The sequence below is a fragment of the Eumetopias jubatus genome, unplaced genomic scaffold, assembly GCF_037043125.1.
Source record: "Eumetopias jubatus isolate StellerSeaLion01/CBP00866 unplaced genomic scaffold, mEumJub1_p1.0 scaffold_12, whole genome shotgun sequence".
NCBI lineage: Eukaryota > Metazoa > Chordata > Mammalia > Carnivora > Otariidae > Eumetopias > Eumetopias jubatus.
Window position 1 is genome coordinate 95275420 of NW_028274818.1, and position 21323 is coordinate 95296742.

General features: G+C 37.2%; 1 protein-coding gene across 1 annotated transcript in view; it reads right to left on the reverse strand.

Annotated features, from left to right (window-relative positions):
• Positions 1-481: 481 nt before the first annotated feature.
• SEPTIN14 (septin 14) overlaps positions 482-21323 on the reverse strand; it is a 76288-nt gene continuing 55446 nt past the window's right edge. The window contains exons 6-9 of the mRNA XM_028110125.2: positions 15533-15629; positions 14060-14228; positions 10924-11056; positions 482-661 (exon numbers count right to left, since the gene is read on the reverse strand). Coding sequence (XP_027965926.2) covers positions 482-661; positions 10924-11056; positions 14060-14228; positions 15533-15629 — 579 coding nt within the window. The remainder of the gene's footprint in view (positions 662-10923; positions 11057-14059; positions 14229-15532; positions 15630-21323) is intronic.

Here is a 21323-nt window from a genome sequence, read left to right on the forward strand (position 1 = left end):
TCCCACTACTTCTTCACCATCTTAACTCCTCTCTCCTAAGATTAGCTTTTTATACCATACTTTATGCCTATGGCTCATGAATGAATCCCCTAGTTCTTTTTTTAAAACAAATCCCCTACTTATATTTCGATATATTTAAAAATGTACACTGGAAGTGCATCCAGAGTTATGGTAAAAATAAAATCCCACAGCTAATCAACACTATTTACACTGTGCTATATATTCCTTTGACTTTTTTTTCATTTTAGCAAATATTTATTGAGTGGAAACTCTGTGCTAGTCTTTATTATAAACACTGAGGATATAGAATCTAACAAGATGGTCAGGGTACCTGCTCCTGAGGAGTTAACATTCTAGTTGGGGAGTATATACAATAAGAAAACAAATTTCAAAAATTAGTTCAGTTAAGTACTATAAAGATCATCTCACAGGAAGATAGAGAATGATAGGGTTCTACCATACACAGAAAGATAAGAGAGGACTATTTCTTACGCTCTTTCTCCTTCTTTATATTGGCGCACACTTGAGTCTGTAATGTTTCAGAAACAGCCTTCATTTTATAAAAATCTATTATTTCTTCTTCCAGTTGTCTTCTTTCCTCCTCAAGTTTCATGGTCTCCTCTTGTTGGACTCTTTTAAGATGCTCAAACTTTTCCTGTAGCTGTGAAACAAATGTGCAGTTATGACTCAAAGTACATGATGGTGGCACATTCCCAGGGACATGCTTGTCTTTTCTACTGGTTATCAAACATAGCCTACATCAAAGTAGAGCTTGATCTTAATGACAGTTTCAAACTTTCATATTTAAAGTAAAAAATCAGATATAGAATTTCTTTCTTTTAATTTTAAATGTGTCCCCATTGAACCAAATGTAATAAAACACAAATTTATGAAAAACGCTCAATTGTAGAATTTTTTCCTAATGAGGTATATATTTTTAACTCTACATTTTCCCATAACTCTACATTTTCCCATAAATCTCTTTGAGTAAAATTTAATATATACAGGGTGCCTGCGTGGCTCAGATGGTTAAGCATCTGCCTTCGGCTCAGGTCATGATCCCAGGGTCCTGGGATTGAGTCCCGCATCAGGCTCCCTGCTCAGTGGGGAGCTTGCTTCTCCCTCTACTCTCTCTCTCTCTCTCTTTCTCTGTCTCTCATGAATAAATAAATAAAATCTTTAAAAAATTTTAATATATCCAAGTCCACTAAAATTACATACATTAAAATATGACATGAATTATAAAATATTCCTTGACATTTTAATTCATAAAAGCATTTTGAAAGAAAGTCTGATAATTTCCTTGTTAAGTAATATTAGCATAATTATAGGAAGAAACAAAAACCTCATTCAGTTACTTTTTATTTGCTTCTGAGATCTTATTTTATCTGTGGGACTTAAAATGAGCTTAATTAACCATAAGAAGGAAATAATATCACCTTAATTTCCATTAGAGAAAGAACTGGGTCTGTAGCATGACTTTATTCAACATAAGGATTGCTTGTATGCATCAGAGGACATATGATTTTTAAAGCTATGGCTACTGTGGCATAAAAATACATAGGACACTTATTTTCAGTTTAACTTTTTGAGAAAAAAAATCAGACTAGATGTTTAAACTACCACAATATTAATTAGCTGGCTTATATATGGCTGTGAAGAACACAAGCACATTGTCATACTAGTGGTTCTCAACTCTAGATGGTCATTAGAATCATTCAGTAATCTTGCAAGTCTCCCAATGCACAGGTTGCACACAGATCAGTTGTATCAGACTATCTGGAGTGGAAACCTGAGTATCACTGCTTTTAGAAATCCCTAGGTGAAGTTGTTCCTGCAAAAGATGGCAAAGGAGTAGGGGAACATATTCCAACTGGTCCCAGGAATTAAGCTGGATATCTACCAGACCACTCTGAACACCCATGAAATCAGCCTGAGATGTAAAAAGATATATCAGGATCTCTACAAACAGGATACTGCAGGGAGTTGGTTTCAAGGTATGAAGCAGGGAGCCATGATTTCGCGGGCACATATCCGAAGACAAACGGAAGGGGCAGGGAGCCGTGAGGATCCTACACTGCCAGTGATTGATAACCTCCCATGCTGGGGATAGGGCACAGACTCACAGGCTGGTAGCGGCATGGAAAAGATTTTAGGGCAGTCCCCTGGACTGAAATCTTCAGCAGCGGGGCCATGCATGTGAACTGGGGGTAGCTGGCGATTTTAGAAGCACAAAGGACAGAGACGTGCCCCCATGCCCAGACCTGGAGGTGAGGACTGGGAGCCCTGCTGAGGGGTGCACAACCCAGGATGCTGCAGTTTATAGCAGCACAGACAGAAATGGAGATAGTGTGGCCTGGAGAGCTCACTGAAGAACAGACTGCGATCTCTCCGCTCTGAGGCAGAGGGTTGGAAATGGTCTCTTCTGCTCTGACTCTCAGAAGAGATGCAGAAAGCCACCAAGGAAAGCTGCTAGGGAACAAAAGCCCCCCCAAACCCGTTTTCACTGAGCCCCTCCACCCCCACAGGGGGCAGGGCAACTTTGCCTAAACAGGGTTGTCTGACTAACAGCACAACAGACCCCCCCCCCCCGGAAGACAGGCTGGGAAAACAAGAAGCTAGCAACCCTAAGGTCCCTAAAAAACAGGTGCATCTTGCTTTGGTGGTGGTCAATAATTTGGACTCTGTACATTCCCTCAACCACCCCTCAACAGAATGACTAGGAGGAAGAACCCCCAAAATAGGAAAGACTCAGAGATTATGATTTATGCCACAGATTTACAAATGGATACAGATGTAACCAAGATGTTGGAGATGGAATTCAGGGTAGCAGTTGTGAAGACAATAGCTAGAATAAAGAAATCGATTAATGGCAACATAGAGTCTCTAAGGGCAGAAATGAAAGCTGAACTGGCAGAATTTAAAAATGGTATCAATGAGATCCAATCTAATCTAGATATTCTAACAGCTAGGGTAAGCGAGGCAAAGAACGAATTAGTGACCTGGAAGACCATTTAATAGATAAAAAGGGAAAAGAGAAGGCCAGGGAAAAACAACTCAGAATCCATGAAAATAGAATCAGAGAAATAAGTGACACCATGAAAAGCTACAATGTCAGAATTATTGGAGTCCCTGAGGGGGTGGAGGGGGGGAACTAGAAGGTATATTTGAGCAAATAGTAGCTGATAACTTCCCTATTCTGGGGAATGAAACAAACATTCGTGCCCTAGAGGCACAGATGACCCCTCCCAAGATCAAGGAAAACATGCTAACACCCCAGCATGTAATAGTAAAACTCGCAAATCTTAGGACCAAGGAAACCATCTTAAGGGCAGTTAGGGGGAAGAGATTCCTTATGTACAGAGAGAGGAACATCAGGATAACATCAGACCTATCCACAGAGACCTGGCAAGCCAGAAAGGGCTGGCAAGACATATTCAGGGTACTAAACGAGAAGAACATGAAGCCAAGAATACATTATCTGGCAAGGCTGTCATTTAGAATGGATGGAGAGATGCAGAGCTTCCAAGACTGGCAGAAACTGAAAGAATATGTGACCACTAAGCCGGCCCTGCAAGAAATATTAAGGAGGGTTCTATAAAAGGAGAAAGACTCCAAGAGTGATATAGAACAGCTATTCACAGGGGCAATCTATAAAAATAAGGTCTTCACAGGCAACATGATGACAATAAATTCATATCTTTCAATAATCACTCTCAATGTGAACAGCCTAAAGATACATCCAGACTGAAAGTGAAGGGATGGAGATCCATCTTCCTTGCCAGCAGACCTCAAAAGAAACCTGCGGTAGCAATTCTTATATCAGACAAATTAGATTTTAAACTAGACTGTAGTTAGAGACACAGAAGGACACTATATTATTCTTAAAGGGTCTATCCAACAAGAAGACCTAACAATTGTAAATATCTATGCCCCCAACATGGGAGCAGCCATCTACATAAGCCAACTGTTAACCAAAATGAAGAGTCATATTGATAACAATACATTAATTGTAAGAGACCTCAATACTCCACTCTCAGCAATAGACAAATCATCTAAGCAGAAAATCAACAAGGAAACAAGAGCTTTGAATGACACACTGGATCAGATGGACCTCATAGATATATACAGAACATTCCACCCTAAAACAACTGAATACTCATTCTTCTCAAGCGCACATGGAACTTTCTCCAGAATAGACCACACACCGGGTCACAAATCGGGTCTCAACAGATACCAAAAGACTGAGCTTATTTCCTGCATATTTTCAGCCCATTATGCTTTAAAACTGGAACTCAATCACAAGAAAAAATTTGGCAGAAATTCAAACACTTGGAAGCTAAAGACCACTCTGCTCAAGAATGTTTGGGTCAACCAGGAAATCAAAGAAGAACTTAAACAATTCATGGAAACCAATGAGAATGAAAACACATCGGTCCAAACTCTATGGGATACTGCAAAGGTGGTCCTAAGGGGGAAATACATAGCCATCCAAGCCTCACTCAAAAAAAAAAAAAAATCCCAAATTCACCAACTTTACACCTTAAAGAACTAGAGAAAAAGCAACAAACGATGCCTAAGCTACGCATTAGAAGATAAATAATTAAGATTAGAGCAGAGATCAATGAATTAGAAACCAGAAACAGTAGATCAGATCAATGAAACTAGAAGCTGGTCCTTTGAGAGAATTAAGAAGATCGATAAACCACTGGCCAGACTTATCCAAAAAAAAAAAAAAAGAGAGAGAGAGAGAGCGAGAAAGGACCCAAATTAATAAAATTATGAATGAAAGGGGAGAGATCACAATTAACACCAAGGAAATAGAAACAATTATTAGAAATTATTATCAACAACTATATGCCAGTAAGCTGAGCAACCTGGGTGAAATGGATGCCTTCCTGAAACCTATAAACTCCCAAGATTGAAATAGGAAGAAATTGACAACCTGAATAGGCCAATAACCAGTAACGAGATTGAAGCAGTGATCAAAAACCTCCCAAAATACAAGAGTCCAGGGCCTGATGGATTCCCTGGGGAATTCTACCAAACATTCAAAGAAGAAATAATACCTATTCTCCTGAAGCTGTTTCCAAAAATGGAAACAGAAGGAAAGATTCCAGTCTCATTCTATGATGCCAGCATTACCTTAACCCCAAACCAGGGAAAGACCCCATCAAAAAGGAGAATTTCAGAACGATATCCCTGATGAAAATGGATTCCAAAGTCCTCAACAAAATCCTAGCTAATAGGATTCAACAATACATTAAAATGTATTAAAATAAGAAATAAATGTATCCCCACCACGACCAAGTGGGATTTATCTTGGGGATGCAAGTGTGGTTCAACATTCGCAAATCAATCAATGTGATAGAACACATTATAAGAGGAGAGAGAATAACCATATGGTCCTTTCAATTGATGCAGAAAGAGCATTTGACACAACACAGCATCCTTTCCTGATTAAAACTCTTCAGAGTATAGGGATAGAGGGAACATTCCTCACGTTCATAAAATCCATCTATGAAAAACCCACATTGAATATCATCCTCAATGGGGAAAAGCTGAGAGCCTTTCCCTTAAGATTAGGAACATGTCAAGGATGCCCACTCTCGCCACTATTGTTCAACATAGTACTAGAAGTCCTAGCAACAGCAATCAGAAATAAAAACAAATAAATGTATTCAAATTGACAAAGAGGAAGTCAAACTCTCTCTTTTCGCAGATGACATGATACTTTATGTGGAAAACCCAAAAGACTCCACCCCCAAATTACTAGAACTCATACAGCAATTCAGTAGTGTGACAGGGTAAAAAATCAATGCACAGAAATCAGTTGCTTTCTTATACACTAACAATGCAACTGTAGAAAGAGAAATTAGAGAAACGATTCCATTTACAATAGCACCAAAAACCATAAGATACCTCGGAATAAACCTAACCAAAGAGGTGAAGGATCTGTACTCTAGGAACTACAGAACACTCATGAAAGAAATTGAAGAAGACACAAAAAGATGGAAAAACATCCCATGGCCTTGGATCGGAAGAATAAACACTGCAAAAATATCTATGCTGCCCAGAGCAATCGATACCTTCAATGCCATCCCGATCAAAATTCCAATGACATTTTTCAAAGTGCTGGAACAAACAATCCTAAAATTGCATGGAATCAGAAAAGACCCCGAATCGCCAAGGAAATGCTGAAAAAGAAAAACAAAGCTGGAGGCATCACGTTGCCTGATTTCAAGCGATATTACAAAGCTGTGATCACCAAGACAGCATGGTACTGGCACAAAAACAGACATATAGACCAATGGAAGAGAATAGAGAGCCCAGATATGGACTCTCAACTCTATGGTCAAATAATCTTCGACAAAGCAGGAAAAAATATCCAATGGAAAAAAGTCTCTCCAATAAATGGTGCTGGGAAAATTGGACAGCCACATGCAGAAGAATGAAACTAGACCATTCTCTTACACCATACACAACAGTAAACTCCAAACGGATGTAAGACTTCAATGTAAGACAGGAATCCATCAAAATCCTAGAGGAGAACATAGGCAGTAACCTCTTCGACACTGGCTACAAGCAACTTCTTTCAAGATACATCTCCAAAAGCTAGTGAAACAAAAGCAAAAATGAACTTTTGGGACTTCATCAAGATAAAAAGCTTCTACATAGCAAAAGAAACAGTCAACAAAACAAAGAGGCAAGCCACGGAATGGGAAAAGATATTTGCAAATGACATGACAGATAAAGGGCTGGTATCCAAGATTTATAAAGAATTCAAACTCAACACCCAAAAAACAAATAATCAAGTCAAAAAATGGACAGAAGACATGAACAGACACTTCTCCGAAGAAGACATACAAATGGCTAACAGACACATGAAAAAATGTTCATCATCATTAGCCATCAGGGAAATTCAAATCAAAACCACACTAAGATACCACTTTCCACCAGTTAGAATGGCAAAAACTAACAGGACAAGAAACAACAAATGTTGGAGAGGTTGTGGAGAAAAGGGAATCCTCTTACACTGTTGGTGGGAAGCAAGTTGGTACAGCCACTTTGGAAAACAGTGTGGAGGTGCCTCAGAAAATTAAAAATAGAGTTACCCTCTGACCCAGCAATTGCACTGCTGGGTATTTACGCCAAAGACACAGATGTAGTGAAAAGAAGGGCCATATGCACCCCAGTGTTCATAGCAGCAATGTCTGCAATAGCCAAACTGTGGAAAGAGCTGAGATGCCCTTAACAGATGAATGGATAAAGAAGATGTGGTCCATATATACAATGGAATATTACTCAGCCATCAGAAAGGATGAATACCCAACTTTTGCATCAACACGGATGGGACTGGAGGAGATTATGCTAAGTGAAATAAGTCAAGCAGAGAAAGTCAATTATCATATGGTTTCACTTATTTGTAGAACATAAGGAATAGCATGGAGGAAATTAGGAGAAGGAAGGGATAAATGAAAGGGGGAATCAGAAGGGGAGATGAACTATGAGAGACTATGGACTCTGAGAAACAAACGAAGGGTTTAGAGGGGAGGGGAGGAGGGGGATGGGTTATCCCATACTGAAAGGAGCACTGGGTGTTATACAAAAACAATGAATGGTGGATCATTAAATCAAAAACTAATGATGTACTGTATGGTGACTAACATAACATAATACTATAAAATTAAATAAAAAAAATAAATGACACACTGGACCAGATGGACTTCACAGATATATTCAGACCATTCCATCCCAAAGCAACAGAATACACATTTATCTCTAGTGCACATGTTACATTCTCCAGAATAGATCACATCCTAGGTCACAAATCAGGTCTCAACCAGTACCAAAAGATTGGGATCATTCCCTGCATATTTTTGGACCACAAGGCTTTGAAACTAGAACTCAATCACAAGAGGAAAGTTGGAAAGAACTCAAATACATGGAGGCTAAACAGCATCCTACAAAGAATGAATGGGTCTACCAGGAAATTAAAGAAGAATTTAAAAAAATCATGGAAACAAATGAAAATGAAAATCAATCTGATACAATATATTAATAAAAGAAAGAACAAGAACCATAGATCCTCTCAATAGGTGCAGAAAAAGCATTTGACAAAGTACAGCATTCTTTCTTGATTAAAACTCTTCACAATGTAGGTATAGAGGGTACATACAACAATATCATAAAAGCCATCTATGAAAAACCCACAGCAAGGGACACCTGGGTGGCTCAGTCGGTTAAGCATCTGTTTTTGGCTCAGGTCATGATCCCAGGGTCCTGGGATCGAGTCCTGCAGGCATCCAGCTCTCTGCTCATCAGGGAGCCAGCTTCTCTCTCTGCCTGCCGTTCCCCATGACTGTACACTTTCTCTCTCTCTCTCTGACAAATAAAATCTTTGAAAAGAAAAGAAAAGAAAAACACACAGCAAATATCATACTCAATGGTGGAAAACTGAGAGCTTTTCCCCTAAGGTCAGGAACATGACACAGATGTCCACTATCACCACTGCTGTTCAACATAGTACTAGAAGTCCTAGCCTCAGCAATCAGACAACAAAAAGAAATAAAAGGCATCTGAATCAGCAAAGAAGAAGTCAAACTCTCACTCTTTGCAGATGATATGATACTTTAATTGGAAAACCCAAAAGACTCCACCCCAAAACTGCTAGAACTCATACAGGAATTCAGTAAAGTGGCAGGATACAAAATCAATGCACAGAAATCAGTTGCATTTCTATACACCAACAACAAGACAGAAGAGAGAGAAATTAAGGAGTTGGTCCCATTTACAATTGTACCCAAAACCATAAGATACCCAGTAATAAATCTAACCAAAGAGGCAAAGGATTTGTACTCAGAAAACTATAAAATACTCATGAAAGAAATTGGGGAAGACACAAAGAAATGAAACAACATTCATGCTCATGGATTAGAAGAACAAATATTGTGAAAGTGTGTATGCTCCCTAGAGCAATCTACACATTTAATGCAATCCCTATCAAAACACCATCAACTTTTTTCAAATAAATGGAACAAATAATCCTAAAATTTCTATGGAACCAGAAAAGACCCCGAATAGCCAGAGGAATGTTGAAAAAGAAAAGCAAACCCGGTGACATCACAATTCCGGACTTCAAGCTCTATTACAAAGCTATAATTGGTACTGGCACAAAAACAGACACACAGATCAATGGAACAGAATAGGGAGCCCAGAAATGGACCCTCAACTCTATGGTCAACTAATCTTCAATAAAGCAGGAAAGAATGTCCAATGGAAAAAAGACAGTCTCTTCAACAAATGGTGTTGGGAAAATTGGACAGCCACATGCAGAAGAAGGAAACTGGACAATTTCCTTACACCATACACAAAAATAGACTCAAAATGGTTGAAAGACCTAAATGTGAGACAGGAGTCCATCAAAATCCTAAAGGAGAACACAGGCAGCAACCTCTTCGACCTCAGCCGCAGCAATTTCTTCCTAGAAACATCAGCAAAGGCAAGGGAAGCAAGGGCAAAAATGAACTATTGGGACTTCATCAAGATAAAAAGCTTTTGCACAGCAAAGGAAACAGTCAACAAAACCAAAGACAACTGACAGAATGGGAGAAGATATTTGCAAATGACATATCAGAATAAGGGCTAGTATCCAAAATCTATAAAGAACTTATCAAATTTAACACCCAAAGAACAAATAATCCAATCAAGAAATGGGCAGAAGACATGAACAGACATTTCTTCAAAGAAGACATCCAAATGGCCAACAGACACATGAAAAAGTGCTCAACAACACTCAGCATCAGGTAAATCTAAATCAAGACCTCAGTGAGATACGACCTCACACCATTCAGAATGGCTAAAATTAACAAGTCAGGAAATGACAGATGTTGGCGAGGATGCAGAGAAAGGGGAACCCTTCTACACGGTTGGTGGGAATGCAAGCTGTTTCAGCAACTCTGGAAAACAGTGTGGAGGTTCCTCAAAAAGTTGAAAATAGAGCTACCCTATGACCCAGCATTTGCTCTACTGGGTATTTACCCCAAAGATACAAATGTAGTGATCCAGAGAGGCACATGCACCCCAACGTTTATAGCAGCAATGTCCACAATAGCCAAACTATAGAAAGAGCCTAGATGTCCATCAACAGATGAATGGATAAAGAAGATGTGATATATATATATATAATGGAATATCATGCAGCCATCAAAAAATGAAATCTTGCCATTTGCAATGACGTGGATGGAACTAGAGGGTGTTATGCTAAGCGAAATAAGTCAATCAGAGAAAGACAAGTATCATATGATCTCACTGATAGGAGGAATTTGAGAAACAAGACAGAGGATCATAGGGGAGGGAGGGAAGAATGAAACAAGACAAAACCAGAGAGGGAGAGAAACCATAAGAGAGTCTTAATCCCAGGAAACAAACTGAGGGTTGCTGGAGTGGTGGGGGGTGGGAGGGATGGGGTGGCTGGGTGGCAGACATTGGGGAGGGTATGTGCTATATGGTGAGCGCTGTGAACTGTGTTAAGACTGTTGAATCACAGATCTGTACCTCTGAAATAAATAATACATTATATGTTAAAAAAAGAAAAAGAAAAAGAAGATAGCAGGAAAGGAAGAATGAAGGGGGGGAAATCAGAGGGGGAGATGAACCATGAGAGACTACAGACTCTGAAAAACAAACTGAGGGTTCTAGAGGGGATGCGGTGGGGGGTTGGGTTAGCCTGGTGACGGGTATTAAAGAGGGCACGTACTGAATGGAGCAATGGGTGTTATATGCAAACAATGAATCATGGAACACTACATCAAAAACTAATGATGTAATATATGGTCATTAATATAACATAATTAAAAAAACCCTCCAAATTAATAACATTCCTAAAAGTGAATACAAATTATACCAGAGTAGTATACTTGCCTGTTTTTCAGATTCTTTAAATGTTGTTTCTTTCTCTTTTACTCGCTGCATAAACTTTTGTTTCAGTTCTTCTTCTTCCCTCTGACATTGATCATAGAACTTTTGTCTTTTGGTTTCATAGATCTCTTGAAAACTATAAAAAATATTTTAATACTCTTATATTAAAATGGTAATATAAATAAACCTGTAAAAATATATATTGTATGATAAATCCCATGTAAGGGCATTTACCAACATTTTCCTCATGTATAGAAATAGAAATTTCTATATCATGAGATGTAAAAAAAATAGGTGCAGTATTGAAGAATATATAGACTGTATGCCTAAAAAGTACTAGAATTTTGAAACAATTATATTAGTGATTTCTTGTTACCACCACTTTTCAATATATCACACTCCTTCACATCTTTTGATAACAAAATTTGGGGAAATCTCCACTTTATAAGGTTCTTATTTAAAATAAAGCCAGGCAGAGATGTCTGGGTGGGTCAGTTGGTTAAGTGTCTGCCTTTGGCTCAGGTCATGATCCTAGAGTTCTGGGATTGCGTCCCACATCAGGATCCTTGCTCAACAGGAAGCCTGCTTCTCCCTCGGCCTGCCACTCCCCCCTGCTTGTGCTCTCTCTCTCTCTGATAAACAAACAAACAAATAAATAAAATCTTTTAAAAATAAAAATAAAATAAAGCCAGACATCCTAAAAATAATAATAATAATAATAATAATAATAATAGTATAATACTGACACAAAAATGGAACATAATAGAGAGCCCAAAAACAAACCCAGGTTTATATGGTCAATTAATCTATGACAAAGGAGGCAAGAATATACAATGGGGGGAAGACAGTCTCTTCAATAATTGGTACTGGAAAACTGAACAGCTATATGCAAAATTATGAAACTGGACCAGTTTCTTATACCATATATAAAAAGAACCTCAAAGTTAATTAAATACCAAAATGTGAAACCTGAAACCATAAAACTCCCAGAAGAAAACATAAGCAGCAATCTCCTGGACATTGGTCAACATTTTTCTACCAACATTTTTCTAGCTATGTCTCCTGAGGCAAAAGAAACAAAAGCAAACATAAATTATTGTGACTACTCCAAAATAAAAGGCTTTTGTACAGTGGAGGAAACCATCAACAAAATGGAAAGGTAACCTACTGAATGGGAAAAAAAAAAAACATTTGCAGGGGAACCTGGGTGGCTCAGATGGTTAAGTGTCTGCCTTCGGCTCAGGTCATGATCCCAGGGTCCTGGGATCGAGCCCCACATCGGGCTCCCTGCTCAGCTGGGAGCCTGCTTCTCCCTCTCCCTCTGCCTCTCCCCCTGCTTGTGATCTCTCTCACTCTCTGTCAAATAAATAAATAAAATCTTTAAAGAAAAACATTTGCAAATGTTCTTTATATATTTTGGTTATTAACCTTTTATCAGATATAAGAACTTATATGACTCCACACTAAAAGAAAAAACTGATAAAAAATGGGCAGAGAACATGAATAGAGATTTTTCCAATGAAAATATACAGATGGCCAAAAAACACATGAAAAAATGCTCAACATTACTATCATCAGGGAAATGCAAATCAAACCACAATGAGATATTATCTTACACCTGTCAGAATTGCTAGAATCAAGAAGACAAAAATAAAAAAATGTTGGTGAGGATGTGGCAAAGAGGAACCCTCATGCACTGTTGGCTGGAAAGTAAATTGGTGCAGCCACTGTAGAAAAAAGTATGGAGGTTCCTTAAAAAAATAAAAATAGAAATATCATAGGTTCTAGTAATTCCACTACTGATTATTTACCCAAAGAAAATGAAATCACTAATTTGAAAAAAATATATGAATCTTTATGTTTATTTCAGCATTATTTACCATAGCCAATATATGGAGGCAACTTAAGTTTCCATCAATAGATGAATGGATAAATAAGATGTGGGGTGTGTGTGTGTGTGTGTGTGTGTGTAAAGAATATTACTCAACCTTAAAAAAAGAATCTTGCTATTTGTGACATGAATGGACCTAGGGAGTACTATGCTAAGGGAACTGTCAGACATAGAAAGAAAAATACCATATAATTTCATTTATATGTGGAATCTAAAAAACAAAGCAAATGAATAAACAAACAAACAAGAAAAGGAGAAACAGAAGAATAAATACAGAGAACAAATTGGTGATTGCCAAAGGGAAAGGTAATGGGAGATTGGCAAAATGGGTGAAAGGGAGCGGGAGGTACAGGCTTCTGGTTATGGTATAAATAAGTCATGGGGATGAAAGGTACAGCATAGGAAATATAGTCAGTGGTATTATAATAGTGTTCTATGGTGACAAATGGTAGCTACACTTGTAGTGAGCATAGCATAATGTATAAAGTTATCAAATAATTATGTGTACACCTGAGAGTAATGTAATATTGGGTATCAACTATACTTCGTTTTTTTAAATTGACTTTGAGAGTGAAAAAAATCTGGTTTCCACAACATCTTTATTAAAAAGTCCATCTCTTCTCCCAAATAAAACTATAAAAATTAAGTCAGGCATCTTTCAAAATTTAATTCAGTTAAGATAGCCAGTTTCAATTTTGGTTGTCTTCAAAGTACCTAAAAAATCGATATACCTGGATCATACTACACTGTCATCCTTTGCAGTACAAATCCTATTCCTCTTAAATATATCTAAATACACCTGCTCTCAAACTATTTTCACTTGACTTCCACAGTGTTACTGTTGCTATTCCTCTTTCCTTCATCCAACATTCAATGTCCTTTGCCATCCTTCTCAATATCCTTTGCCAGCCTTTATCAATCTTTGCCAATATTTGAAAATCTCCTCCATGAACATCTATTCCATATAAAATACAAAAATAAAAACAAAATAATATTTTTCTTTTAGATACACATTTCAGCATATACACATATTGAATACTCATATTTCAGTATATAAATGGGCCCTTGAATTACATTGCTGCTAATAACTCTATCCATCTAAGTCTAATGATTAAAAAACATACAATTCAGGATGACCCAGAATGTGAAATGTACAGTTATTCTCATTCGCAAATGATTGAATCTCATGGTTGTAAGGGATTTCTAATTCACCCGTTAGCTTGTTCTGACAAGATCTCCTCCACTCACCTAAGTGGCTTGTTGTCTGGGCTGACATCAGTAAAGCCCATTTTCTTCAGTTTGTAGCACCTATAACGTTCATAGTGCTGAACGTGGGTTTGTTCTTTCAGGTCTTCCATATTTATACAAAGAAGCATATCCCGGAGCTTGACAAAATCACAGTGATTTTCATTTTCCACTAGGCAGAAAAATAAGAAAGCGACAACACTCATTATCCATCCTTGGCACCCAATAAGTATTCCTGAGTGAACGTATGCATGAAAAACACATTTAAAATAACAGCTAAGAGATTGCTATAATTAATAGATATAATTCTTTGTAACTGTAACTATGATTATATGGTACATATCTATTATAGACAGAGTTTATTTTTGGATCAGGAAATTTGCTTTAATTTATTGGCCAAAAAAATAGGAAACAGCGAATTAACATGTTATATTAGTGTATGGCATAATTTTTTGTTAATAATTGTTAGTATTTTGCAAACTGCCCCCAAGGTATTTCACAGAGCACTAACAAAGAATGTAATATAATTTCACTAAAGTAAATAATTTCATTAATCCTGCTACCATGAAGGCATTAAAATTATGCATGTTTTAGTTCTCAAATACTATTTATACCCCATATTTATGAAAACAAATTAGTTAATATTTAAAATCAATCAATAAATTTACATGGCTCTCTCCTGTGTTTGTCATATCCAGACTACTGAGCACTATATATATATTTTATTGTGCATGATATTGTAACCAAATTTAATATTCATTAAAATATATCATTTTAAGTGTGTTTCATAAATTTAATTTTTAATATATCAATTAATAAAACAACATTTTGGAAACTAGTACAAGTGGAAATAATCCAATCCCCAGTAATTTGTATTACAACTATATAAACCAGAGAATAAATGACTGCCTGTTAGAGTATTTCAACTCATCACGTTAGATAACTAATAAAATATTTAAGCATAATTTTTCCAAAGGCAAATTACATTTTTTTATTTTAAAAATAGTTTACCATTTCTTTTTGTCTAGTGACCACTTAAAAATGCCTTATAAATTAAGTAGTAATTAATTTATGTAACAGGTTTTAACACTGGCATTTATGCTTTAATGTTGCTCAAAGTTCTTTTGTTCAAAGCACTTTCCAACATTCTGAATGTAATCATTTATGCATATAGAGATACTATGCATATGTCAGATTGGGGTAAATGAGGAGGTTCTACCATATCTCTGCATTTTTGTCTAAAGCACCACTTAGCAAACTCTTATGAGAATGAATTATAGTCAAAGTAAGAATTCGCTTAAATGGAAAATAATTTATGCTCTTCATTAGTAACCCTTAATTTACTCTTTAGCAACAATTACCAATATTGACTCAAGTTAAAATATTTTAAGACTATGAGACTACACACACACACACACACCACACACACACACACACACTTTCCAGAGCAAGCCTGCTCACTTTCATCACATTTACCTTGTAAAACTCCCCAAGGGTACTGACGGCCTCTGACCATTCTTTTTCCAACTTTCACTTCATCCATACTCCCTACTACAGCAAAAGGTAATTGTCCCTAAAAGTAAGAACAACTTTAATTATGTTCCCTTATAACAATATGGCCTACTCTGTTCTTTCTTTCTTTCTTTTTTTCCTAGGGAGAAAAACAAATTAGATTTTTATTATTTTTTTTTGTTACTTATTTCTGTTATGGGAATCGATAGAGAGAAGAATATCATAAGTTTATTCAAACAAGGCATCTACCCTGTCTCAGATTTTAAGACTTAGTAGTAAATATGTGCAAATTAGTTTTTGCAAACATTATCATCAGGCCATGCACACAACTGAAAACTATCTACTGAGTAGAGCCTTAAAGCAAGGGGGTCTGCTGTGGGGAATACAAATAAAAAATATTTTTACTAGATACAAATTTTTTCACATTATCTTTACCCTGAAATACAAATATGTTGAGGAAATAATATGTAAACCACTTTTAACTCCAGTATACAAGTTAAAATGGAAAGTATTAAGAAAAAACTATAGGGGTGCCTGGGTGGCTCAGTCGTTAAGCATCTGCCTTTGGCTCAGGTCATGATCCCAGGATCCTGGGATTGAGCCCCGCATCGGGCTCCCCGCTCAGTGGGAAGCCTGCTTCTCCCTCTCCCACTCTCCCTGCTTATGTTCCCTCTCTCACTGTGTCTCTCTCTGTCAAATAAATAAAATCTTTTAAAAAAAGAAAGAAAAAAAACTATAATAATTAGTTAATGGGTATACAATTAGAGTATACTAATAAATATATTCTATACATCTCAATGAATTCTAAATAAAATTAAAGGGTCACTCTGGGAGGTGAGAGTCAGAGGGATCTGAAAATTAATGTGCAACCCAAGGGAGATTGGGGAAGGTGATAAGAATAATCATAGGTAAAATAGGGTTTTGAGCAGGATGTAAAGACAGCAGAAATATGGAAGATAAATTCATGATCTGTCAGAAGTTACATAGATTGAAGAGAAGGGTTGATATACAAGAAATGTCAAAAGATAAAAATTATTAAGCATCATGTTAAATATTTAATAATTAACAGTATTTAATTTATTAATTAATTTTGGTTTAAAAAAATTCCCTATGAATCCCTAGAGGTAAAATTAGAGAGGTCAAAATCTTTAAGACAAAATCTAAAGAAAATATAACACAGAAGAATAAATAAAAATCTTACATTACTCAGCTTTTCAATTCAGAAAACTAGGTTGTGAAATCTTAAAATAAATGGTGTATGAAAAATAACAAAAGAAAATGGAAGAAACAGAATTAGTACTTATTTGTTATATCTAGACACCGTGTATCAGGAACTTTGCAAGAAGTTTTTCAAGAAGCCTCAAGTCATATCAGTGATCCCATAGTATATATAAGTTAACTGGCTCAGGGAAGATAGGAATTGTATAAGATCCTGTGGATTTTTTAAATAGTTTTACTCTTTTTTAAAGTTTTTATTTAAGTTTCAGTTAGTTAACATATAGTGTAATATTAATTTCAGGTGTACAATGTAGTGATTCAACACTTCCATACAACACTTGGTGCTCATCACAATGCACTCCCTAATCCCCATCACCTATTTAACCCATCCCCCAACCCATCTCCCCTCTGATAACCATCAGTTTGTTATCAAATAGTTAAGAATCTGTTTCTTGGCTTCTCTCTCTCTCCTTCTTTCTTTTTCCTTTACTCATTTGTCTTGTTTCTTAAATTCCACATATGAGTGAAATCGTATGGTATTTGTCTTTTTCTGGCTAACTTACTTCCCTCGGCATTATACTCTCTAGCTCTATCCATGTCATGGCAAATAGCAAGATTTCATTCTTTATGGCTGAATAATATTCCATTGTCTTTATGAACCACATCTTCTTTATCCATTCATCTATTGATGGACATGTGAGCTGCTTCCATAATTTGGCTATTGTAAATGATGCTGCTATAAACATACAGGTGCATGTATCCCTTTGAATTAGGGTTGTTTTTTTTTTAATTTGGGGGTAAATACCAAATAGTGCAACTACTCGATCATAGGATAGCTCTATTTTTAACTTCCTGAGAAATTTACATACTGTTTTCCCTATTTTGCTTCTTATATTCCAGTTTTTTTTTGTTTCCATTTACATCTTTTTTTTTTTTAAGATTTTATTTATTTATTTGACAGAGAGAGACACAGTGAGAGAGGAAACACAAGCAGGGGGATGTGAGAGGGAGAAGCAGGCTTCCCATGGAAGAGGGAGCCTGATGATGCAGGGCTTGGTCCCAGGACCCTGGGATCATGACCTGAGCTGAAGGCAGACACCTAACGACTGAGCCACCCAGGCGCCCCTCCATTTACAACTTAAATGTTTTTTTATACCTTCACTTTTAATCTGTGTGTGTCTTTAGGTCTGAAGTGAATCTCTTATAGACAACATATGGGTCTTGCTTTTTTTTTTTGCCATTTTAACCATTTTATTATTTTTTTAATTTAATTTAATTTTATTATGTTATGTTAGTCACCATACATCATTAGTTTTTGACGTAGTGATCCATGATTCATTGTTTTCGTATAACACCCAGTGCTCCATGCAGTAAATGCCCTCCTTAATACTCATCACCTGGCTAACCCATCCCCCCACCCCCTTCCCTCTAAAACCCTCAGTTTGTTTCTCAGTGTCCATGGTCTCTCATGGTTCGTCTCTCCCTCCGATTTCCGCCCCCCCCCCATGTTTCCCTTCCTTCTCCTAATGTCCTCCATGCTATTCCTTATGTTCTACAAATAAGTGAAACCATATGATAATTGACTTTCTCTGCTTGACTTATTTCACTTAGCATAATCTCCTCCAGTCCCATCCATGTTGATGTAAAAGTTGGGTATTCATCCTTTCTGATGGCTGAGTAATATTCCATTGTATATATGGACCACACATCTTCTTTATCCATTCATCTGGTCTTGCTTTTTTATACGTCCAGTAATTCTGTCTTTGGATTATTTAAAACATTTGCCTTTAGAGTGATTAATGATAATCAGTACTTATTGCCAGTTATTGTTTTACAGTTGTTTTTATAGTTCTATCATCCTTCCTCCTTCTCTTGCATTCTTCCCTTGTGGTTTAATGTTTTTCTCTAGTGTTATTCTTCTATTTCTTTTTCTTTTTACTATCTATTTTAGATTTTTTATTTTTTTACCATTAGTTTTATATATAATATCTTATGTGTATAGCAGCTTATATTAAGTGGATGGTCATTTAAGTTTGAACCCATCTTAAAAGAACTAAATTTCTATTCCCCCTCACCACATTTTAAATATATGGTGTCATACTTTACATCCTTTTATCTTATGAATTCTTGACTCATATTTGTGGTAGGATGATATGGGGTTTTTTTTTTTTTTGCTTTGTTTTGTTTTGTTTAAATTCAAGTTAGTTAACATATAATGTATTATTAGTTTCAGGGAGAGAATTCAGTGATTCATCAGTTGCATGTAACACTCAGCGCTCATTATATCAAGTGCCCTCCTTAATGCCTATCACCAAATTGCCCCATTACCCATCCACCTCCCCTCCAGCAACCCTCAGTTCATTCCATATAGTTAAGAGTCACATCTGTTGTTTCCTGACTTGTTAATTTTATCCATTCTGAGTAGTGTGAGGCGGTATCTCATTGTGGTTTTGATTTGTATTTCCCTGATGCCGAGTGATGTTCAGTATTTTTTCATGTGCCTGTTGGACATTTGTATATCTTCTCTGGAGAAATGTCTGTTCATGTCCTCTGCCCATTTCATGACTGGATTATTAGGTTTTTGGCTGTTGCATTTGATAAGTTCTTTATAGATTTTTGATACTAGCCCTTTATCTGATATGTCATTTGCATAGGTTGCCTTTTAGTTTTGTTGTTTCCTTTGCTGTGCAGGTTTTTATCCTGATGAAGTCCCAAAAGTTTATTTTTGCTTTTGTTTCCTTTGCCTTTGGAGACATGTCTAGGAAGAAGTTCCTGGGGACGAGGTGAAAGAGGTTGCTACTTGTGTTCTCCTCTAGGATTTTGATGGATTCCTGTGTCACATTTAGGTCTTTCATCCATTTTGAATTTTTAAAAAGATCTTATTTACTTATTTGACATAAAAAGAGAGAGACAGAGCACAAGCAGGGGGAGTAGGAGAGGGAGAGGCAGACTCCCCGCTGAGTCAGGAGCTCGATGCAGGGCTCAATCCCAAGACTCTGGGATCATGACCTGAGCCAAAGGCTCAGACTGAGCCACACAGGCACTCCTGAATTTATTTTTGTGTATGGTGTAAGTGGTCCAGTTTCATTCTCCTGCATGTAGCTCTCCAATTTTCCCAACACCATTTGTTGAAAGATTGTCTTTTTTTCTATTAGATATTCTTTCCTGCTTTGTCAAAGGTTAGTTGACCATACAGTTGAGAGTACTTTTCTGGGTTCTATATTCTGTTCCATTGATCTATATGTTTGTTTATGTGCCAGCACCATCATGTCTTGATGATTACAGTTTTGTAATATAGCTTGAAGTCTGGAAATGTGATGCCTCCAGCTTTGCATTTCTTTTCAACATTATTTTGACTATTTGGGGTCTTTTGTGGTTCCATACAAATTTTAGAATAGTTTGTTCTAAGCATGCTATCACTTTTAAATACAGAAGGTAGAATTGAAATTTAAATCTAACTACAGGGTTTACCTTTTCAAATATGATTTGAGAAGGAGTTAAGATGACAGAGGAGTAGGTGGAACCTAAGCTTGCCTCATCCCTTGGACACAGCTAGATAATTATCAAAACAGTCTGAACACCCAAGAAATCAGAGGTCTGAAAGAACAAAACTGCAAGTCTACAAGTAGAAAAGCAAGCACCTTCTGGAAGTAGGAGGTGTAGAGTGGAGGTGGAGGGGAGGGAGCCCTGCTTACAGAGACTCCACATGGTAGTATAAGAAACAGAGCATAAAATCTAAAGTTTTAGAAGTCAGCCACCATCAAGCCATGACTGACTTAAAGGTGCTGCAGTAGGGAAGGAGGGAAGAGACCCAGGAATGGACAGCATCTGAGAATGCCCTGGGTTGCAGGAAGAATGGGTGGTGCCAACATGCTACACTGTTCCCAGGCATAGGAGCAGGGAATCACTGAAGGCAGTGAGACTGGATGCCAGCTCTCTTCTCCTTGCCATAAACTTTAAACTTCTGTGCAGTAACATGACCACTTTCTTGGGATGGACCAGCAAATGGCTAAAGAGCCATGAGACCCTGACCCAGAAGACCAGCATGGGTCTGCACCACAGAAGTCCCTAAAATTTAGAGTTTTGAAACCAAGGCTTACACCTGAGATAAAACAACTCAGACACAGGCAGGGTGAAGGCAGGGATCTGAAGAAAGCCAAGGACAAGACGGGTGATTGTTTGCACTTCTGTGAAGGCTTCCTGAAGAGTGGTGGGTGTGAACTCTCAGCTCCAGGGCTAGAGAGCATGGTGCCACTATTTTCACCCACTCATCAGTGCTAAAAGTCTTAAGGGAGCAAAACTCCACCTAGTAGAGGTTGGAGCAGCCTACACCAAGCTCCACCCCCCACACCCTGCAGGCACATCTCCACTTGGGCAAGTCTACCTGAGAATCAGCATGAGGCCCCTTCCCCATAAGACAAGTAGAAACAACTCACACCAAAGTCTACTGATCATCAAGGGCTGCAAACCTCATCTCTAGGGGAAATAGGATCTAGCTTCCTTTTTATTTCTATTTTTTATTATTTTTTATTTTTTA